This window comes from Piliocolobus tephrosceles, chromosome 7, assembly GCF_002776525.5.
Source record: "Piliocolobus tephrosceles isolate RC106 chromosome 7, ASM277652v3, whole genome shotgun sequence".
Taxonomy (NCBI): domain Eukaryota; kingdom Metazoa; phylum Chordata; class Mammalia; order Primates; family Cercopithecidae; genus Piliocolobus; species Piliocolobus tephrosceles.
The window spans coordinates 27,087,909-27,109,224 of NC_045440.1; the positions used below are offsets into that span (position 1 = coordinate 27,087,909).

Below are 21,316 nucleotides of genomic sequence, written 5' to 3' on the forward strand. Positions count from 1 at the left end.
TCTTACACAAGACTATTTTTCTTCCTTCCACTGTCTGTTGGTAAAAGTTCCCTATGGCTTAGTCTTTGGCCCTTGGCCCTTTATTAGATTTTTTTTTTGAGACGGAGTCTCTCACTGTTGCCCAGGCTGGAGTGCAATAGTGCGATCTCGGCTCACTGCAACCTCCACCTCTCAGATTCGAGCGATTCTCCTGCCTCAGCCTCCCGAGTAGTTGGGATTACAGGTGAACACCACCACACCGGTTAATTTTTGTATTTTTAGTAGAGATGGGGTTTCACCATGTTGGCCAGGCTGGTCTTGAACTCGTGACCTTGTGATCTGCCTGCCTTGGTCTCCCAAAGTGTTGGGATTACAGGCATAAGCAATCATGCTCAGTTAGATTTTTAAAACGTGACAACCCTCCAGTTTGTCTCCAGACTTGCCTCCACATCCCAGTTCCAGCCCCATATTTCCATTTGTCGAATGTTCTCTCAAATTCACATTCATGAAACCTACTACCCTCTTCTGCAACAAATGGCCCTCTGCCAACTCTTCCTTGTTAACTGGATTAGTGGCCATTAACACCATTCTCAATGTCATGCAGACATAAGATCTCGAACTTTTATTCTTTCTTTTCTGAAGACAGTGGGCATTCAACAAATATTTCTTGCATTAAAGACCCGCCAATGTTTTAACTCTTTTCTCCATTCTTACTGCCTTCAGGCTTAATCCAAAGCCTTATTTCCCTATGTTTATCAGAATTCTACAGCAGCCTGTGATATTCTTCCTAGTTAGTAAAGATTCTACTCAAATAGACCAGGGGTTAGCAAAGTTTGCTGTAACATTTAAAGTAGAATTCTGCCATTATAACTTTTTTTTTTTTTTGAGACAGGGTCTTGCTCTGTTGCCCAGGCTAGAGTACAAATGGCACAAACATGGCTCACTGCAGCCTCAACCTCCCAGGCTGAAGCAATCCTCATGCCTCAGCCTACTGAGTAACTGGGACCACAGGCGCATGCCACTGAACCTGGCTTCTTTAACTTTTTGTAGACGTGGGGTCTTGCCATGTTGTCCAGGCTGATCTCGAATTCCTGGGCTCAATCATCTTGCCTTGGCCTCCCAAAATGCTGTGATTACAGGCATGAGCCACCCTGTCCAGCCTATGGTGTATACTGAGCCATAAACATTCCATAAACAAATGGGTGTGGCTCTACTTCAACAGAATATTATATGCCAAAATAGGTGGCATGCCACATTTAGTGCCCAGGCCACAGTTTACTAACTGTGCAATTAGACTATCAAGTTTTTCAAACCAAAACTTTTCTCATCCCTGCCAATTCAACACAGAATCCAATTACGTGGGTAAAGAAAAATCTAATTTTTTTCTTTTTTACATATAACATAGGTCGTCAGCTAGAAATTAAAATTAATTACTTAGGTATGTTGCTCATTACTTTCAAGACATTATTTTCCCTTTAAATTTATGAATCTTGTAAGAATAATTTACTGGAAATTACATCAATAGTACTGTAAAGGCTTTGAACTAAGCAGGACAAATCAGAAGAGTTGGCAGCCAAGTCATCTTTCTGTCTTTTATAGAAGAACACATCAGGAATGATAGAAGCTGCCAATAAAAAATTTTGATTCAAAGAAGCAGATGATGGTGACATTGATGGGCTTTTGATTTCAATAACCAGGAAGGGCTCAGAATTCCGCTAGATGCAGGAAAAAATAGCAATGTCCCCTCTAGACCTTGAGATGAAACTTGGCTATAAAAAAAGGTATAAAGAAATAATGCAGAATGGCAGCTCAGACATCCTATTATTCCCCTCTAGAGCACAGCATGGTTCTCCCCATATTAAAATGGGTCTGTTAATTATTGACTTAGCCATTCCATAATGCATGCATATATCAAGACATCATGCATACCATAAATATATACAATTTTTATTTGTAATTAAAAAATAAATAATTTCTTTACTTATGGATAGTGCTCTCACAAACATGGTGAATGTTCTTCAAACCCACTGAACTTTGTGTAAGAAGCATGGTCAGCACCAACCCCACAGAGTGACACGGTACAAGAAGGGCAAAGATGATCTGTATGCTGAGGGAAAGTGGCTTAATGGCAGGAAGGAGTGGCTATGCAGGCAGACCAAGCCAATCTTCTGGAAAAAGGCTAAAACTACAAATGAGATTGTGCTAAAGCTTAAGTGTTGGGCCCAACTGCAGATCTAAGAGAATGCTGGCTACTAAGAGATATAAGCATTTTTAACTGGGAAGGGATAAAAGGAGAAAACGCCAAGTGATCCAGTTCTTAGCTTCATTTTTGGTTGTATTATGAAGACAATAAAAATGTGAGGTTATGTTAAAAAATAAATAGGCCAGGTGTGGTGGCTATAGTCCTAGCTACTTGGGAGGATTGCTTGAGCCCAGGAGTTTGAGATTACAGTAAGCTATGATTGCACCACTGTACTCCAGTCTGGGTAACAGAATAAGACCTTCTCTCTCTCTCTCTGTAAATAGATGTAGATAAATAAATGGAATATGGACTCCCACAAGTTACCCAATGTATCTATATACCCATTCAACAGCTAACTAATGTCCCCCACTCCCTATTACAAACATAGAAATAACCAACATTCAGGAAATGAACAGTAAATTATTTAGAAATACCTAAAAAGGAGTAAGTATCACATTCATAACAATGTTTATATGTGCTGGGCTTCTTGCTAAATATGACTGGAATGAGTAACTTAAAACCTTCCAATAGTTTCCCTCTCCATATTAAAATAAAACCAAAATTCTTCCTCATAGCCTGCTAGCACTACATGACATGGTGTCTGCCACTCTCTTGGACCTCACTGCTGACCACCATGCTGAGACCACAATAGCCGTCTCTGCCCTTCAAATTATTCTTGCTTTAGGGGCCCTTCACTGGCCATCCCTTTATAATACAAACGCTCACAGTTTCACGTGGCTAATTTTTCTGTTTTTCTTTTTCCTTTCTCTCTCTCTTTTTTTTTTTTTTTTTTTTTGAGATGGAGTCTCACTCTGTCACCCAGGCTGGGTGCAGCACACGATCTCGGCTCACTGCAACCTCTGTCTCCCGAGTTCAAGTGGTTCTCCTGCCTCAGCTTCCCAAGTAGCTGGGATTACAGGTGCACACCATCACACCTAATTTTTGTATTTTTAGTAGAGATGGGGTTTCCCCACATTGGCCAGGTTGGTCTCAAACTTCTGACCTCAAGTGATCCACTTGCCTTGGCCTCCCAAAGTGCTGGGATTTACAGGCATGAGTCACCATACTCAGCCTTTTTTTTTTTTCTTGAGGCAGAATCTTACTCTGTTACCCACACTGGAGTGCAGTGGCGCAATCTTGGCTGACTGCAACCTCCGCTTCCCAGGCTCAAGCGATCCTTCTGCCTTAGCCTCTTGAGTAGCTGGGCCCACAGCATGTGTCACTACACCTGGCTAATTTTTGTATTTTTTGTAGAGCCAGGGTTTTGCCATATTGCCCAAGCTGGTCCTGAACTCCTAGGCTCAAGCAGTTATCCCATTTTGGCCTCTCGAAGTGATGGGATTACAGGTGTGAGCCACTGTGCCCAGCCAACATGGCTTACCTCTCCAGGTCTCAGTTCAAGTGAGATCTTCCCACCGGCTTCCCTGGGCACCCAATCTAAACCAGTCTCCATCACTCTGAAAATCATCCTGATTTACTGTTTTCAGTACTTGTATCACAATCGGAAATGACCATACACTTTATTTTTTTACCTACTATACACCATCCTCTCCCCAACATGATCAACTCCCCTACAACATAAGATCCACAAGAGGGGCTTTGCCTGTTGGTCACCACTGAATCCCCAATACCCAGATGTGTGCATGACACTTGACACTTGGCCCTTTGGAAGGATTTTAAACAGCTAATATTTGCTGAGTAAATGCATAACCATCTGTGTCCCACATTAGGCTATGGTCTTTGGAAGGACTGCGGGAATTTCAGAACCCTAGTGGTGACCCTCAAGGTAGCAGGATTATTTCAGAGAAACCTGTAGGCCAAATGTTGGGACTCAAATAGTCTACCTTGGCTAGAGAGTATCTGTAGAAAACCAAATTGGGAAGATTTAAAAATGGCTGATGGTACCCTGGACACATTCTGAATTTGAGTTAAGTAACCAAAAAGCTGAGCTGCAAGAAGAGAATTTGGAATTACCTGGGGGTGTGTGGTAAGCAAGGAGGATCCAGAGACGTAAGACACTTTCTCGTAATGAGACTGGATGATCCAGTTGGAGCTCCCAAGGGCATAGCCAGAGCTCAGAGGCGTCACCTGGACCGCACCAAAAAGCTCCTAAAAGAGAACCACGGTAAGAATGTGCAATGAGCTTACAGTGACAGTCACATGAGGTAATTCTGGAGGGAAAAACAACAGAAATATCCTCAGTTTAAAAACAAAAAATATTTTAAAGTAAACCAGAGACTGGGTGCAACGGCTCATGCCTGTAATCCCAGCACTTTGGGAGGCTAAGGCCGGTGGAATGCATGAACCCAGCCCGGGCAACGTGGTGAAACCCTGTCTCTACAAAAAAGTACAAAAATTAGCTGGGCATGGTGGCACATGCCTGTAGTCCCCAAGTAGCTACTTGGGGCAGGAGGATCACATGAGCCTGGGAAGTTGAGGCTGCAGTGACCCGTGTTTGTGCCACTGTACTCTAGCCTGGGTAACAAAGTGGGACCTTGTCTCAGTCAATCAATCAATCAAGTAAACTACAAAGTTTTAAGGAAAACAGAAAGATGATGGAGATCATCATGCTCCAAATATAGAAAGCAATCCTATAATCTTTACTTGTCACCTGAGAGCTCCAGCCCTCTTCCATGTCCCTAGGCACTCAAGGTTCACACACTAAAAGGGAGAGATGAAATATTACCATACAGACCAAAGATATGCTTTGGCTTTCCTTTTTCATTTTCAGTTAGGTGTTAGGCCCTTGTTCCTGACTGGAACGGAGGAAAGAACAGAGGCTCTGGATCCTCAGTAATGGAATGGCTTTAAAAATATAACTATAGGATCCTTCGAAACAATAACAATATGAATGGAAAGCATTCATAAATGACTGAAATGTAATATGAATACTCACAATTTTCTGAGAATATCCCACCAGCTGGATTTTACTAAGGGCAGAGTTCACCTCTTGCATTGTATAGCATCTTCTCCAGGTTGACACTTCCACTGCATCCTTGAGAGGAGAAGGTAACAGCCTGCAAATGGATCACAATATCAACTACCGGGTGAACATTTCTTCATGTTCTACAGCATTCCTTTCCAGTAATTTGTCCATTTGATCTAAATGGTTTAATTTACTGGCATATAATTGTTCATAGGATTCCTTTATGATTTCTCTTTTTTTATTTTTACTTGTTTTGAGACAGAGTCTCACTGTGTCACCAGGCTAGAGTGCTATGGTGCAATCTTGGCTCACTGCAACCTCTGCCTCCCGGGTTCAAGCGATTCTCTGGACTCAGCCTCCTAAGTAGCTGGGATTACAGGTGCCCACCACCATGCCCAGCTACTTTTTGTACTTTTAGTAGAGATGGGGTTTCACCATGTTAGCCATGATGGTCTCGACCTCCTGACCTTGTGACAGGCCTGCCTCGGTCTCCCAAAGTGCTGGGATTACAGGCGTGAGCCACTGCGCCCAGCCATTTCTTTTCTTTTCTTTTCTTTTTTTAAAATAGAGACATGGTCTTTCTGTGTTACCCAATATGTGTCAATAGAAAAACGTTTTATCATTTGCTCCAAAAGAATCAGGAGGAGACCTGAAGAGTAACTTCCCTGACATTCACTGTACAATACAGGTCCAAGTACTGGGGTGAAATGAATGCATGCCATTAGCCTCTCCTCTCTCTCCTGAAACAACACTGAACAATAGAGGAGGGCTTCACACACACACACACACACACACTCTCTCTCTCTCTCTCTCTCTCACACACACCGTTAAGACAAAGAGAATGAGAGAAGAGACAATAGCAAGGCATCTTAGAAAGTAGAAAGATAAATGATAACTGACTTAGTAGGCCCAGGAAAGTTCAATGCAAATGTTTAATTTCTACTGCAGAACCCACAGAAAGTATGGCAACTGAAAACAACAGATATATCTGGAAGTTGAATCAATCTAAAAACAAGAGGAATTGCTGAAAAAAATAGATGAGATACTTAGAACCTTCCAGATCTACTCATTCCTTCCATATAGCTCAGCAGCTGTCCCTTCTCCTCTCAGGTATGCTACCAGAGGTTGTTCTCTGGACGGAGTAAAAATAGAAACCTGGACTAGGGGAAGCCATCAACTGAGGCAGCCTTCCTAAAAAAAAATTCATATATTTAGAGAAACAATGCTCGTCTCTTCATTTGGCTGCCAGAGCACTATGAGTACGCTTATACCCTCCAGGGTGGGGGGCTGAAAGAATCTTCTCTGAAGAATCCAATCAGCCTCAAAGAAAAAAAATTAATGAAAAGATTCTAACACAGGGGGTTCCACAAAGAAACAGCTCAACCAGATTACTTTATGGTAAAGTCTGGAATTGAATAAGCCCACTCATGGCACACAGACTTTCGAATTAGTTTTTTTTTTTTTTCAATTTTCCAACTCTTAAATATGAGCCAGTAAGCCAAGAACTACCATAAATTTGAGAAAAGTCTCTAAAATAATAAAGGCCTCAAATGGGGGCAGAGGAGCAGGTAGGGAAATTAGAAAAAATAAATTAGGCAGGTAGAAGAAAACTTTAAGAACAGCTTGTCCTTACTATCGTTAGAAAAATAAGATAGTATAGCTAAAAAATGAGAAGAGATTGCTACAAAAAAAAGATTAAGAGAATAAAAAGAGCTGTTAGAAATTAGAAATACAATGTCATATAGAGTGAAAGCATGCCAACAATACATCAGAATTTCAAAATAAGCTAAAAAGATTTAAGTTATACAAACACGAAAGAGGCACACACATGAAAAACTAGCAAAGCTTATAAATGACAAGACAGAACTCAATAAAGAATTAGAAATAAAAGAAAATATCACTTTGGAAATGAAGACTAAACTACACGTTGAGCATCCCAAATCTGAAAACCTGGACGGTGCGGTGGTTCACACCTGTAATCCCAGCACTTTTGGGAGGCCGAGGTGGGCGGATTGCCTGAGCTCAGGAGTTTGAGACCAGCCTGGGCAACACTGAAACCCATCTCTACTAAAAATACAAAAATTACCTGGGTGTGGTGGCGGGCGCCTGTAGTCCCAGCTACTCAGGAGGCTGAGGCAGGAGAATCACTTGAACCCGGGAGGCAGAGCTTGCAGTGAGCCGAGAATCTCACCACTGCACTCCAGCCTGGGTGACAGAGACTCCCTCTCAGAAAAAAAAAAAAAAAAAATCTGAAAACCTGAAATCAGAAATGCTCTAAAATATGCAACTTTTTGAGTGCAAACATGATGCTCAAAGGAAATGCTCACTGGATTACTTTGGATTTGGGATTTGGGATGCTCAATCAGCAATATTCCAAATTGGAAAAAATCTGAAGTCTGAAACACTTTGGTCCCAAGTATTTCACATAAGGAACACTCAACCTGTAACAGAAACACAAGAGTAGATTAACACAATAGATAATGACACAAGAAAAATGGGAAGAAAAAATAGCAAAAAGAAATGAAGAGATTTAAACAATTCAAAAGAAACAAATGTTGAAGACAGATAAGCAAGATGCCACATAAGGGTAATAGTAGTCCCTAACAGAAAACCAAGGGAGAGAATAAAAATTAACACTCATAACATTCAATTACTAAATATTATAATTGCTAAAATAAAGAGACATGAAACTACACACTAAAGGAACATAGCGCACACTTGAGAATACTGACCCAGAACAATGAACACCAGACATATTCTGGGAAAATATTTAGACTACAAGCAAACCTTTGGGATCTAGGAAAAGAGCAAGTGACTTACAAGGAAAGAAAATTAGATTTTATTAGTGGTTTTAACAGCAATGTTTAATATTAGAAAAAAATAGGAGAACATATTTAAGATACTCAAAGAAAGAAAATGCAAGCCAAGGACTATATATCTAGCAAAACTGACTTTCAAGGCCAAAGATCACAGATAAACAATTATGAACATGCAGGAACTCAGGGAATACTGTTCTTGTGATCCCATCCTGAGAAATCTACTGAAGACTGAGTTTCAGACAATCAGAATGATTAAAGAAATATCAGTATGAATGGGCCAGTAGTGAGCATTAAATATACAGTTGCTAGTAGCTGACAGACTAAATGAAGGTTAAAAGGAAGGGAGGATAGTATGTAACGAAAATATATTCTGACAACACAGATATGGTACAAGTGTAAAAAAAAAGTGGGGGGAAATATATATGCTCTGTTCTCCAAAGAGTAGTAGAAACAATGACCAATTGAGTAGCAATAAGCATTGCTAACAACCAAAATGGGATCTTAAAATTCCACTTCCCATTGGAGAAACCAGGATTTCTTGGAGAAATGGGTAATTTAGGGCAGAGAATGTACAAGAAGAGTCTTAAACATTCTGCTATCACAGATGGCAAGGAAACAATCAAAGACTATGAGGGTCACAATAAATGACCTCGGGGACAATGAGTCTGTTTTCATGCTGCTGATAAAGACATACCTGAGACTGAGAAGAAAAGTAGGTTTAATTTGACTTACAGTTCCACATGGCTGGGGAGGCCTCAGAACCATGGCGGGAGGCGAAAGATACTTCTTACATGGCGGTGGCAAGAGAAAATGAGGAAGAAGCAAAAGCAGAAGCCCCTGATAAACCCATCAGATCTTGTGAGACTTATTCACTATCATGAGAATGGCACAAGAAAAACTGGTCCGCGTGATTCTATTATCTCCCCCTGGGTCCCTCCCACAACACGTGGGAATTCTGGGAGATACAATTCAAGTTGAGATTTGGGTGGGGACAGAGGCAAACTGTATCAACACCTGACAAGGCTTTCAGTGTTCAAAGATGGGACAATTTCAGCTGAAACAACCACCACCACCACCACCACCACCACCACCACCCAATGGGTTGAAACCATGCAATATTTCAGAGGGGGCTGTGATTGGACTGGAGCTTCTGAGTTGCTGAGAATGTTCTCTTTCTTGACTAGGGGGGTGGCTTTAAGAGTGGTTGCTGTATAGTAATTTATTAAGCAATATATTAATTTTGTGTGTTTTGATATCTGTGCGTTTTTTTTTTTTTTTTTTTTTTTTTTTTGCTGCTGTTGTTTTCAGACAAGGTCTTGCTCTGTCACCCAGGCTGGAGTGCAGTGGCATAATCACAGCTCACTGCAGCCTCAACTTCCTAAGCTCAAGATATCCTCCTGCCTCAGCTTCCAAAGTAGCTGGGACTACAGGTGTGTGCCACCATGCCCGGCTCAGTTTATTTTTTGTAGAGACGGGATTTTGCCACGTTGCCCATGCTGGACTCAAGCGATCTGCCCGCCGTGGCCTCCCAAAGTGCTGGGATTATGGGCATGACTAATATCTGTGTTTTATATTACACAAGGTTAATTTAAAAATCAGAAGAATTTATGTTAAAAAGTATTACAGCAGGAATGAAACATGGATAGAAAGCTTGGGAAATGAAGTTAAGGGAATTCTGCAGAAGAATAAACAAAAAGAAAAACAGATGGAAAAGAGGAGAGAAAAATATTTACATGACAATCTAGGAAGTTCAGCATCTAACAGCAAGAGTTGCAGAAAGACAGAACACAGAAAAGGGGGGGTAGAAAACTTTTTTTTAAACCAGAATTAAAATTCTTAATTTTCTAAATTGGGAATTGGCAAACCTTTTCCGTAAGTGGTTGCAGGTATTTTAAGCTTTGCAGATCACATACAGTCTTTGCAGATCACAACCATTCAGCTTAACTGCGTAACAGCATACACAATATGTAAATAAGCGTGGCTGTGTTCTGATAACGCTTTATAAAAACAGTGGTGGGCCAGATTTGGTCCAGAAACAGTGCTGGCCAACAGCTGCCACTCCTGTTCTAAATTGAAAGGGCCCATTAAGTACTCAGCACATGAGTGAAACTGCTTTAGTAAGACCCATCATCATGAACTCAAGGAATAAAGATTCTAAAAGCTATCATATGGGAATCAAGAGGTACAAACTAAAGATCTAGGCCCAAAAGAGCACTGGACATTTCAACAACACTCCTGGAAGCTAGAAGAAAATATAATAATGTTTTCAATATTATAAGAGAAAATTATATCTAATGTAGATTTCTGTCAAATAGTTTGAGGGTTATTTCTACCAAATAGTTTTAGATGTGCAGATTCAGAAAATGTACTTCCCACACATTCTTTGTCAGGGAGTTACTGGAGGATGTGGCCTGAAAAATCAAGGAGTAAACAAGAAAATGGAAGACTCAGAAAACAGAGCTTCTAACAGAAGCAAAAGAAGTCTTTGGGATAATGGTGAGGAAAATCCTCAGCTGAAATCCATGGCATTGGGCCCAAGACAGCTGACATCAGAGAGAGAAAGCTGGGGAGAGGACTTCTCAAGGAGATAAAAGTTGTCTGAATACCTACGGAGACTGAACGTGATGGGTGGCAGGATATGCCACCCCAAAATATGCCACTTCAGCATAAAGGTTAGTTTGAGGCAAAGGCACCTGAGAAACAGCAAGTGCAGGAAGAGCTCTCCGACCTCCTCTTTTTCTTCCTGAAAGGAGATGACATCCCCGTATGGAAGATGTCCTCCCTAGAGCAGGAGGAAAGTAACATTTTATCTGTAGGGAAAGGGAATGGAGTTTGAGAAAAACCTGTACCAGCAAACCTTGTTAAACCCTGATCTTCCCAGTCACTTCTCCACCCAATTGACTGCTCTGGCCCAAGTCCCCTTCCCTTGTCACATTTTCCCAACGTCCTGCTCTTTGTCCAACTCAGTGTCTGCGTTCAACTCTAACTGCTCCTTTGGGTCTTCATTCTCCTGTGCGGACTCCTACATATATGTAATTTAATCAAATGTGTATGCCTTTCTTCTGTTAACCTGTTTTATGTCAGTTTAATTCTTAGGCACAACTGGATACCCTAAGAGGGTAGAGGAGAAATTTATAATCACTTACAAACATATTGAGGAGAGACAAGTAGGGGAAAAGTATAGAGACAATAGGTACATAAAATAACTACATAAATAAGAAAACAAGGTAATTAACTCAAGGGAAAACAAAAAGTTGCGCAAGATAGAAAAAATAATCCTAATAATCTTATATGGCCGGTGAATTGCATTTATACAGCCATAACAATGGAAACACTGAATTAAGATTTAACCAGAGCAGCAGATAGATCAAATCGTTCCTAGGCTTTTTACCCTTGTTTCTTTAGCAACAAAGTATCAATGATCCATTGTCATTACCTTCTACATAAACAGATACATGAAGATTTTCTTATTCACTTATCTTAGGTACACATAGTGAACTGCTTTAGGTTTTACAATATTTATTCTATACATATCTACTTAGCACTGACTGTGGTCTCAGGACGTAAGTCACATAAGGGGAATGACACGCACAATACAGGGCTTCTGTTCACACTGTGCTTAAGTCTAAGAAAAATTTAACAGAACAAGGCAACAAAAGGGATGACAAAGGACTCGAGTCATCCTTGCCTACAGGCTGGCCTTCCCTCCCAGAAAGGCCTAAACAATATACTACAAATGCAAATCTCAAGATCATATCATCCCCCAACTTTAATGGTTCACCAATACATTCAGGATAAAATCCAAGGCTCTCAGCATGACTTCCTAAGGCCCTTCTTTATCTGGGCGCTGCTTTTGCCTATACTGTCTATACTGGGCTTTTTTAGTGCAAGGCCCTGCCTGCCTGCACCCAGCACCTACCTAAGTCCCTCTGTCTTCTACATTTTGAGTGGACAACACTTACTTGCTCTTGCTTAAAACCTAGACACATTTGTCACTTTCTCTCAGAACTTGTGACCCCAGTCCAGGCCAGGTGCACACTCACATGCTCTTCAGGAAGGCTGGCTGGCCCTGAGTCTGGCAGGAGTGCAGGAAGTGGCACAGAAGCTCCCTTTGGACTGAGGCCACCTCAGGGTCTGCTGCTCCTGCATCTCTTACCTCCACATCCCCATAACTCATGACTGCCTGCTTTGAGGAAGGAGATATTTCTCTCAGGGGCACTGGTAAATAAGGAAAAAAGAGAATTTACAACCAGACAAGTCTAGGTTTACATTCTGGAGTTAGCTGTTCACCTCCAAGCCTCAGTTTCCTCATCTATAAAATGGAAAGAATACTACCTTCTTTTGAGAGTTTCTCTGCAATCGGGAAATGATGTATAATATAATGCATGTGAAGTGTCTGGTGCAGAAGAGATGCTGAGTCAAGGTTTGTCTCCACTCCTGCTCCAACACAGCCCCAGGAGCACACGCATTTCTCTACAATACTGCAGTGGACTCCAACCCAGGGAGATTGACTCTGACTAGCAGCAACGATTCTGAACTTGAGAGGCCTCAAGGAAAAACTCAAGGTTCTACCCAGCTTTGACTCCTCCTTTAAGTTCTCAGGATCAGGCAGCCCCGGGGCTTGAACCTCCTGGGGCCACCCTGCACAGAAAATGAAGACCTCTCACTTTGGGCCCGGTAGCAGCCAAAGAGTTTCTTGCCTTAAAAATGTCAGAGCTGGAAGGCTGGCATGGGAGTGGCTAGAGAGCAGGGACCGTGATGAATAATGATGAATAACACTTGCAACCCCAACCACATCTCTCCATTCAGCTGAATTTCTTTCACATTGTCCCCAGCTTTGCCAGGGCCCTGCAACAGTCACCTCTCTTAAAGGCTGACTAGAAAGTCACACACAAGGCCAGAACTATACCTGCTTTCTTTCTGTGATTTTCCTTACCCATTATTTGACAACCAGTACTGCCATTACCCAGAACACCATACCACGTGGGCTTTCCTTCCTGCTAGCTCTGTCTTCTCTTGATGGCCCTTCCCAGCAGTCTCCCCTTTCCATCTAGGACGACAACCTGTGAAAATCCAGCAGACTAAGAACTGGAACAGCCTAGCTAAAAAAGAGGCTTTGGTCACTTTAATGTTTTCATTGTGTGCTGGAGATGAAACAGTCTTATATTCATCTTATTAAGTACTAGCAGTGTTCTGACAGAACCCTTAGAAGGGAAAGTGGGAAGCATGAAGATGCAAAGCATCTACAACTTTTGTCCTCAACAGCCCAGAACTTATTTCTAGAGAAATTACTGGTGTTTCAAATAGGGACAGTTTACTTAAGTAAAACAAAAGGCTCCTGAAGATCCAGGTATATTTCAGCCTGAATCTTTCCCATCTTTTCTTTTACAGTAAATGGCATGGAAATCACAAACTTACGTTCTACAAAAACTGAAGAAAGCATGCTTATACAGAAATTTTCACTACAGATGGTTTTTGCTAATCAGATCCAGAGAAAACTGTAGTTAGAAGGAGAAGTCTTGTTAAATTCGCCTTTTGTTTTGTATTTTACTAATACTCACTGAAAAGAGTAACGTATCTTTTTATCCCATTGTATCATACAATTCACACAGCAATACTTTTTTCGTTTTTGTCTCCTCAGCACTGAGCACAGTGCCCAATATAAATGACACTCAAAAGAAAAAAAGTTCAGTTGCTATCCCAGGAAAGAAAAAACCAGCAATGCAATTATCAACATGTCCCCTCTGAACTGCACCACATTTGGGTAGAGGTGAGCCCTATAACTGTGAGAGGTAGTGAAAAAAATCAGGGAGGAGCTCAGGGGTAACCCAGAAGAGGAAAGTCAAGCCATCCCCATTGCCTCTAGTTCAGTCTGACCTGCCCGGTTCAGGGTTTTGTGGCAGGCGCTTCTGACATGGCTCCAAGTGACCCCTACCTACAGGATTCACCCCCTGTGTGAGCTGGATCAAGTGGCTTGCTTCTAATATGACAAAGATGATGATGGGCTGTCACTTCAGTGGTTAGGTTACAGAAAACTAGGACTTCCATCTTGCTCACTCTCTTGCCTGCTTGGAATGGTCTCTTTTTCGTCATTCAAGCCCTACTCAATCTGCCCAGCCCAGCCTAAGTCTTGCCATTTAGCCTCTATTTTTTCTGCTTGACATGCTCCTTGAGTAGAGTGACTAAATCTTAAACTTTTTGGGCATTTTTCTATAAACTTACCATAATACCAGGCATTTGGTAGTTAGCAAGTCTGAAATTCTCTGAATTTCATATTTCTGCCCACAAAGTCCTTTTGCTGACATCCTCTTTTATTCTTTCTAGATAGTTACTTTGTTGTGCTTCCTCTATCTCCTAACACATCTTGTCTAACTTAGCTTTCCCAGAAACTCTCCTTATGCTCACTTGAGGTCCCAATTACGGAGAGGCATTTATAGAGCCATTTAAAGCCATTAGAATTATTGGCTGATTTTGGATAAGAAGGATAAGAAAACCCAGAGGGAACTAGTTCTGTGTTTTTCTGGCTTTCTAATTTATCAAAGTCAAGTTCTCAGAGTCTAAATGTTTCATAAGTACTTTCTAAAGGGTTTCATTGTTTTTGCTTTGTTCTTACCACACTTGAGTGCCTGATGAACTTCTTTCCCAGGGCTCTGACATGATGACAAAGCTCTGTGGCCTCTTCCTCCATCCTGCCAGCAAAAGCAGCATGCTTTTGTGTTCTTATTAAATATTAAGACTTTTAAGTCCAGAAGGACCACTTGGAAGGTGGTAAGTAAAAAACTGGCTGGGCATTAAGTGTTTGTTGAATGAATGAATGAATGAATGAATGAATAAATGAATGAACAAAATTAATGTAAGGAGAGAATACAAAGAAGATAGGAATCAGGAAAGTTCCCCACCTGACTCCCTGACTCTCATCACAGCAAAGGGCTTAACATGCCCATTGGGGCTGGGGTAGACTGGGTATGCTGGCAGAATAAGGACCCATAGGGAGTTTGTGGAGCCTCAAAATGAAGTATGTTTCAATATTAACCATAAACTAGGTTATAACCCCGATGTTTATTTTAGATCAAATTATTGCTTAAAAAACAGCAATTGCTTAGGCTACCAAAGCATGACAGGAACAACTCTTGAGAGCAAGTCAACGATCTTTGCTCTAATCCTATGCTCATAGGAAAATTTCTTACCCATAATTTGAGGTCTTAAGTGGACTTCCTGGCTAGCACAGAGTGTCCTAGATAGAGAAGCCACTCTAGTTCTGGAGCCAGTCAGAGGTCTTACTTTAAAGTGATTAATCGGGATTTTTGTTTGTCACTCTACATCCTGGGAGTCTGGTCAGCATGAATCAGTCCCTCAGAGGCTAATCAACTCCGAGTGAAATGAAAGGGTGCAGTGACCGGAATCGCAAAGCCCAACCAGCTGTGATTACTCCGTCAAAGCACTGCTGCTCTCTGAGGGCCTGCCTTAAGGAGCCTCTCTCTGGACAACTTTCAGAACTCTAACACAAGTGGACTTAGAGATAATTTAATTCTTATTTTACAGAAAAGATTGAGTCTGAGAGTCTGAGTGACAGTGACAACTAACTACAGGTAACAGTGGAATTTGAAAACAGTTTTCCTTCTGTCCACTTGACTACCTTGCTTTCATCAGAAAGGCAGTGTCTGAAGGTAAATTAGGCTGTGGAAGACAGCTGTGTTCTGGTTAACAAAAGCAGATTATGTAAGCCACTTATCTTATTAAAGGAGACAAGGACACTGGCATTTATTGAGCACCTACTGGGTGACTGGCATAATTTTAAGAACTTAGTCATATTATTCATTTAGTCCTTACAACAATCCTATTAAGTTGTTAATATCACTCCAATTTTATGGAGGAAATAGAGCCTAGAAGAAATAAGTTGCCACAGTTACCAAGAAACAGATCTGAAATTCAAATACCAGACCATTTGACCTCCAAGCACACAGTTTTATCTTCTCTTCCTACCATTGAGTTGGTTGATAAACTCCTGTACGCATACCCAAGGGGTGTCAGAGCAGAGGAACTTCAACTTGAACATGCATGGTTTTTTTTTTTTTTTTTTTTTTTTTGAGACAGAGTCTTGCTGTGTCTCCTGGGCTGGAGTGCAGTGGCCGGATCTCAGCTCACTGCAAGCTCCGCCTCCCGGGTTCACGCCATTCTCCTGCCTCAGCCTCCGGAGTAGCTGGGACTACAGGCGCCCACCACCTCGCCCGGCTAGTTTTTTGTATTTTTTTTAGTAGAGACGGGGTTTCACCGTGTTAGCCAGGATGGTCTCGATCTCCTGACCTCATGATCCACCCGTCTCGGCCTCCCAAAGTGCTGGGATTACAGGCTTGAGCCACCGCGCCCGGCCCGAACATGCATGGTTTTAAGTCTTTTTTGTTTTGTTTTGTTTTGTTTTGAGATGGAATTTCACTCGTTGCCCAGGCTGGAGTGCAAATGGCACGATCTCGGCTCACTGCAACTTCCACCTCCCGGATTTAAGCGATTCTTCTGCCTCAGCCTCCCAAGTAGCTGGGACTATAGGTGTGACTAATTTTGTATTTTTAGCAGAGATGGGGTTTCACCATGTTGGTCATGCTGGTCTTGAACTCCTGACCTCAGGTGATCCACCAGCCTTGGCCCCCCAAAGTGCTGAGATTACAGGAATGAGCCATCATGCCTGGCTGGTTTTAAGTCTTCTGTAAGGAATGAAGCCACATTTCAAGTTTCAAGTATTAAAAACTGCCATAAAAATTCAGCCAAGAATATATCAATGCTTAATTGCTTAATGCTTGCATGAGGATGATGACAATATCTTGTAATGATTTATCCTTATTGTAACTGTAGATTTCTAATCTTATAAAAAATGTTAGCTTTATACAAAAGAAGTACTAGAGGTGGGGTTACTTTCTTAAGTGGAATATCTTCCTTAATATTTTTCCATTAAAAACTTAAACTTAAGTGAGTGTGGGAAAGTCAGAGACCCAAAATTATATTGTGAGGGATTCTCCTTTTCCTTCCCTTCAAAATTCATCTCTTTTTCAAGAGTAAACTGTAACGTCAAAGTTAGGAAGAAGGATGGCTAACTTCTTTGATATAAATCTCAAGGAGCACTGTCAACTGAGGCAGGAAGTTATACAGCTGCCAAAAAGTAGGAGTAATAGTTTTTTTTTTTGGTACATGTACTAATAATAAATCAAATGTTAATTCAAACTAACTTCAAATGATTTACGAGAATTTGTCAGATTCTTTTGACTGAGTTTGAAAATTTTTAATTTACTGTTTTCTTTAGTTGATGGTTTTATTAGTAATGTAAGCTACTAAGATGTATTAATTCTAGGCACTTGACAAGCTCCGCTTTGAGTCTGCCTATATATAGTATAAGTCAAAAATTGGGGGCTCAAGTCTCAAATCGAGTACCTTTCAAAGTACCTCTCAAAGAAGTACTTTGCTCAGATCATACAGGATTTTATTCTAATGTAGGAGCCAACATTTCTAAAAAGATTTTTTAAAAGTCACATTTACAACATCTAGACTTTGAGCGTCTAAGGAAGGCTTGGCAACTGTGGGCTCACATTCCCATAAGGCCACGATCTGCGGGAGTTGCGAGTCAGCTGCCCCTACAGAGGGGTGTGGTCACTGGTCCACATTTTCCACCAGCCCATCTCACTCCTGTGTATACCTTCCTCAGCCCTGAAGGCATGTGGACCTGTGATCCCTACTTTGGAAGACCTGGACAGGCAAAGCGCAAGAATGAAGAAAATAAGAAAAAAAAAAAAAAAAAAAGAATGAAAACATAAAGAGAAGATACAGCCTACATAATGGGAAAAATTTTGGTGAACCAGATAGCAAAAAATAGCATTTGTCAATGTAGCATGCCATAGTAGTCTGGGACGCTAGATATTAACTAGCTTGTGATAGAGAGAAATCTAAAGGTGATGTAAATCCCTTAGCACAAACATTGTCCAAATGCAGCACTTTTAGAACTCTGATCCAAGATTAAATTCTAGGTGAATATTTCAGAAGAACTCTTTCGCTTGATGCCAGTTAAAGAATAAATAGCTCTTATGGCCAAGCACAGTGGCTCATGCCTATAATCCCAGCACTTTGGCAGGCTGAGGTGGGCGGATCACTTGAGTTTGAGACCAACCTGGCCAACATGGTGAAACCCAAAAAATACAAAAATTAGCGAGCATGGAGGTGAGCACCTTTAGTCCCAGTTACTCAGCAAACTGATGAGGGATAACCGCTTGAACCCCGGGAGGTGGAGGCTGCAGTGAGCCGACATTGCACCACTGTACTCCAGTCTGGGTGACACAGACCCTGTCTCAAAAAATTAAAAAAAAAAATAGCTCTTCAAATTCTTCTACCACTTCTAATATTTATGCTGAGTTTAGGAGAAAAAGAGAACACAGCTATGGAGTGTCTCTTTCACACCTCAGTATATTTTCCCATAACTAGACTCTTCCCTTTCTCTACCAATAACTATGGCTCATCTCATGCTCTCATGCTCAAAAATCAAAACACAATCCTTGGCCAGGGTGAGAATCAAAGATGGCCTTCTCCAAAAGTGCAAGTTACTACTCTCCTTGCTCCTCTACCAAGTTAGTCTCAACAGTTTCTGATTTTTGCCTACAGTTCAACTAGCAGCTTCTTTTAAAAGGGAGATTTCCATTCTATTATAAAGATACATGCAAGTGTATGTTCATTGCAGCCCTATTCACAATAGCAAAGACATGGAATCAACCAAAATGGCCATCAATGATAGATTGGATAAAAAAAAAGTGGTACCTATACACCACGGAATACTATGCAGCCATAAAAAGGAATGAGATCATGTGTGTTGCAGGGACACAGATGGAGCTGAAGCCATTATCCTCAGCAAACTGAGAAACAGAAAACCAAACACTGCATGTTCTCACTTTTAAGTGGGAGCTAAACAATGAGAACACTTGGCCACAGGCAGGGGAACAACACACACTGGGGCCTCTCAGGGGGTGTGGAGAGGGGAGGGAGAGCATTGGGATAAACAGCTAATGCATACGGGGCTTACTACCCAGGTGATTGGTTGACAGGTGCAGCAAACCACCATGGCACATGTTTACCTCTGTAACAAACCTGCATGTCCTACACGCATATCCCAGAACTTAAAATAAAAAAATTTTTAAAAAGGGAGATTTCTTGTGCATCTTAGGAAATACCTTTCAGGCCCCTCCCTAGCCTTCTCCTCCTTTAGCCTCATCCATACTCTCCCTAATGTAGGTGGCACTTCTTTTGTGTGGCCAAATGGGAGGCAAAGAAAAAACGGCCAAGGATTTTGCCCAAGGTCACAAGAGAAAAGGTGAAGTAAGGATTTGGGGCTTCCTAAGACTTTGCCCAAGATTTGGGAGTCAGGAAATACCGCCATTTTTTTTTTTTTTAGACAGAGTCCTCGCTCTGTCCCCTAGGCTGGAGTGCAGTGGCGTGATCTCAGCTTACTGCAACCTCTGCCTCGTAGGTTCAAGCGATTCTCCTGCTTCAGCCTTCTGAGTAGCTGGGACTACAGGTGTCTGCCACCATGCCTGGCTAATTTTTTTTGTATTTTTGGTAGAGACGGGGTTTTACCATAGTGGCCAGGGTGGTCTTGGAACTCCTGACCTCAAGTGATCTGCCCGCATTGGTCTCCCAAAATGCTGGGATTAAAGGCCTGAGCCACTGCACCTGGCAAAGAAATACTGACTTTTGAACACTATTTGTGGTGTGCCAAAATTATTTGCAGCAAAACACTACAAATGATTTATATTTAAGAGGAAGAAGGGAAGTCACAGCATGCATATTCCATGGGAACGAAAACAAAGTCCTGAGGTTTCTGAGAGGGAGATGTAGGGAACTGGGGTCCTGTCCAGTCCAGTGGGCAAATGGGAGATGAAAAGAAAAGAAGAGAGTTTATCAGAACCGAGAAAAAGAGAAAAGGGAGCTGGGAACAAGAATGCGGTACTGCACCAGGGCAGTCAGATCAAGGAGGCCATTCACATACACACCGAAGACTTATATATGCACATGTCCAGAAAATGTTTCCTAATGTGAAGCCACGCCCACACCATACATCCCCAAACAAGGAAATGGACATTCAGAAGATCCTTAAAACACAGCAGAAAATGTGCACAGATAAGCCTACTTCCTCATCCCGACACGAGAAGCGGCTCACGTGCATGTGAGAAGAGGCATGTGTGTGTGCACAAGAGGTGGCCTAGCAGATGGGTTAGGAGCATGGACCTTGCAGCCAGGCTAGCTGGCTGGCTGGGTTTGAATCCAAAAGCTGCCACTCACTAGCTGTGCGACCTTGGACAAGTTACTTAATCTCTCTGTGCCAGTTTTCTCTCCTGTAAAAAAGTAATAACACTGGCTGGGTGTGGTGGCTCACGTCTGTAATCCCAACACTTTGTGAGGCTGAGGTGGGCAGATCACGAGGTCACAAGTTTGAGACCAGCCTGGCCAATATGGTGAAACCCCATCTCTACTAAAAATACAAAAATTAGCCGGGTGTGGTGGCACGCACCTATAGTCCCAACTACTCAGGAGGCTGAGGCAGAAGAATCGCTTGAACCTTGGGAGGCAGGGGTTGCAGTGAGCGGAGATCGCACCACTGCACTCCAGCCTGGGAGACAGCGAAACTCCATCTCGGGGGGGAAAAAAAAGTAGTAACACCACTACTTACCTACCTATTTATTAAAGGAATAAATAAATTAAATAACACATTTAGAAGAGTGCCTGGCACACAACAAGTGTTACATAAGTAAAATAAATAACATGTGTACAAAGGGATGCACGGAGGAGACTCATGCTCAAGCTCCGAAATAGTCACTATAGAAAAAGTATATTCCTCTAGCTACGTATTTATATTCTAATTGAAAGAAGATCTGCAAAAACTAAGACATTCTAATGTTGAAATAAGCAGATGACTACAAATCGCTGATCTAGAGGGAAAGAGAAACCAGTGCCAACTGGAAAAAAGTGGACTTGGGTAGGAGCATATGGAATATAAACTGCCTAAGAAATTATAAGACTATGCCGGGTGCAGTGACTCACACCTATAATCCCAGCACTTTGGAAGGCCGAGGTGGGTGGATTGCGAGGCCAAGAGATCAAGACCATCCTGGCCAACATGGTGAAACTCCATCTCAACTAAAATTACGAAAATTAGTTGGGCATGGTGGCATGCACGTGTAGTCCCAGCTACTTGGGAGCCTGAGGCAGGAGAATCGCTTGAACCCTGGAGGCAGAGTTTGCAGTGAGCCAAGATTGCATGCGCCAGTGCACTCCAGCCTGGGCGACAGAGTGAGACTCCGTCTCAAAAAAAAAAAAAAAAAA

General features: G+C 41.8%; 1 protein-coding gene across 2 annotated transcripts in view; it reads right to left on the minus strand.

The window, feature by feature from the left end:
• The window catches only part of INTS9 (integrator complex subunit 9), a 126,312-nt gene that overhangs the window by 43,478 nt on the left and 61,518 nt on the right, over positions 1 to 21,316 (minus strand). For both annotated transcript variants that reach the window (XM_023216822.2, XM_023216821.2), the window contains exons 7-8: positions 5,118 to 5,238; positions 4,196 to 4,330 (exon numbers count right to left, since the gene is read on the minus strand). In XM_023216822.2, coding sequence (XP_023072590.1) covers positions 4,196 to 4,330; positions 5,118 to 5,238 — 256 coding nt within the window. The remainder of the gene's footprint in view (positions 1 to 4,195; positions 4,331 to 5,117; positions 5,239 to 21,316) is intronic.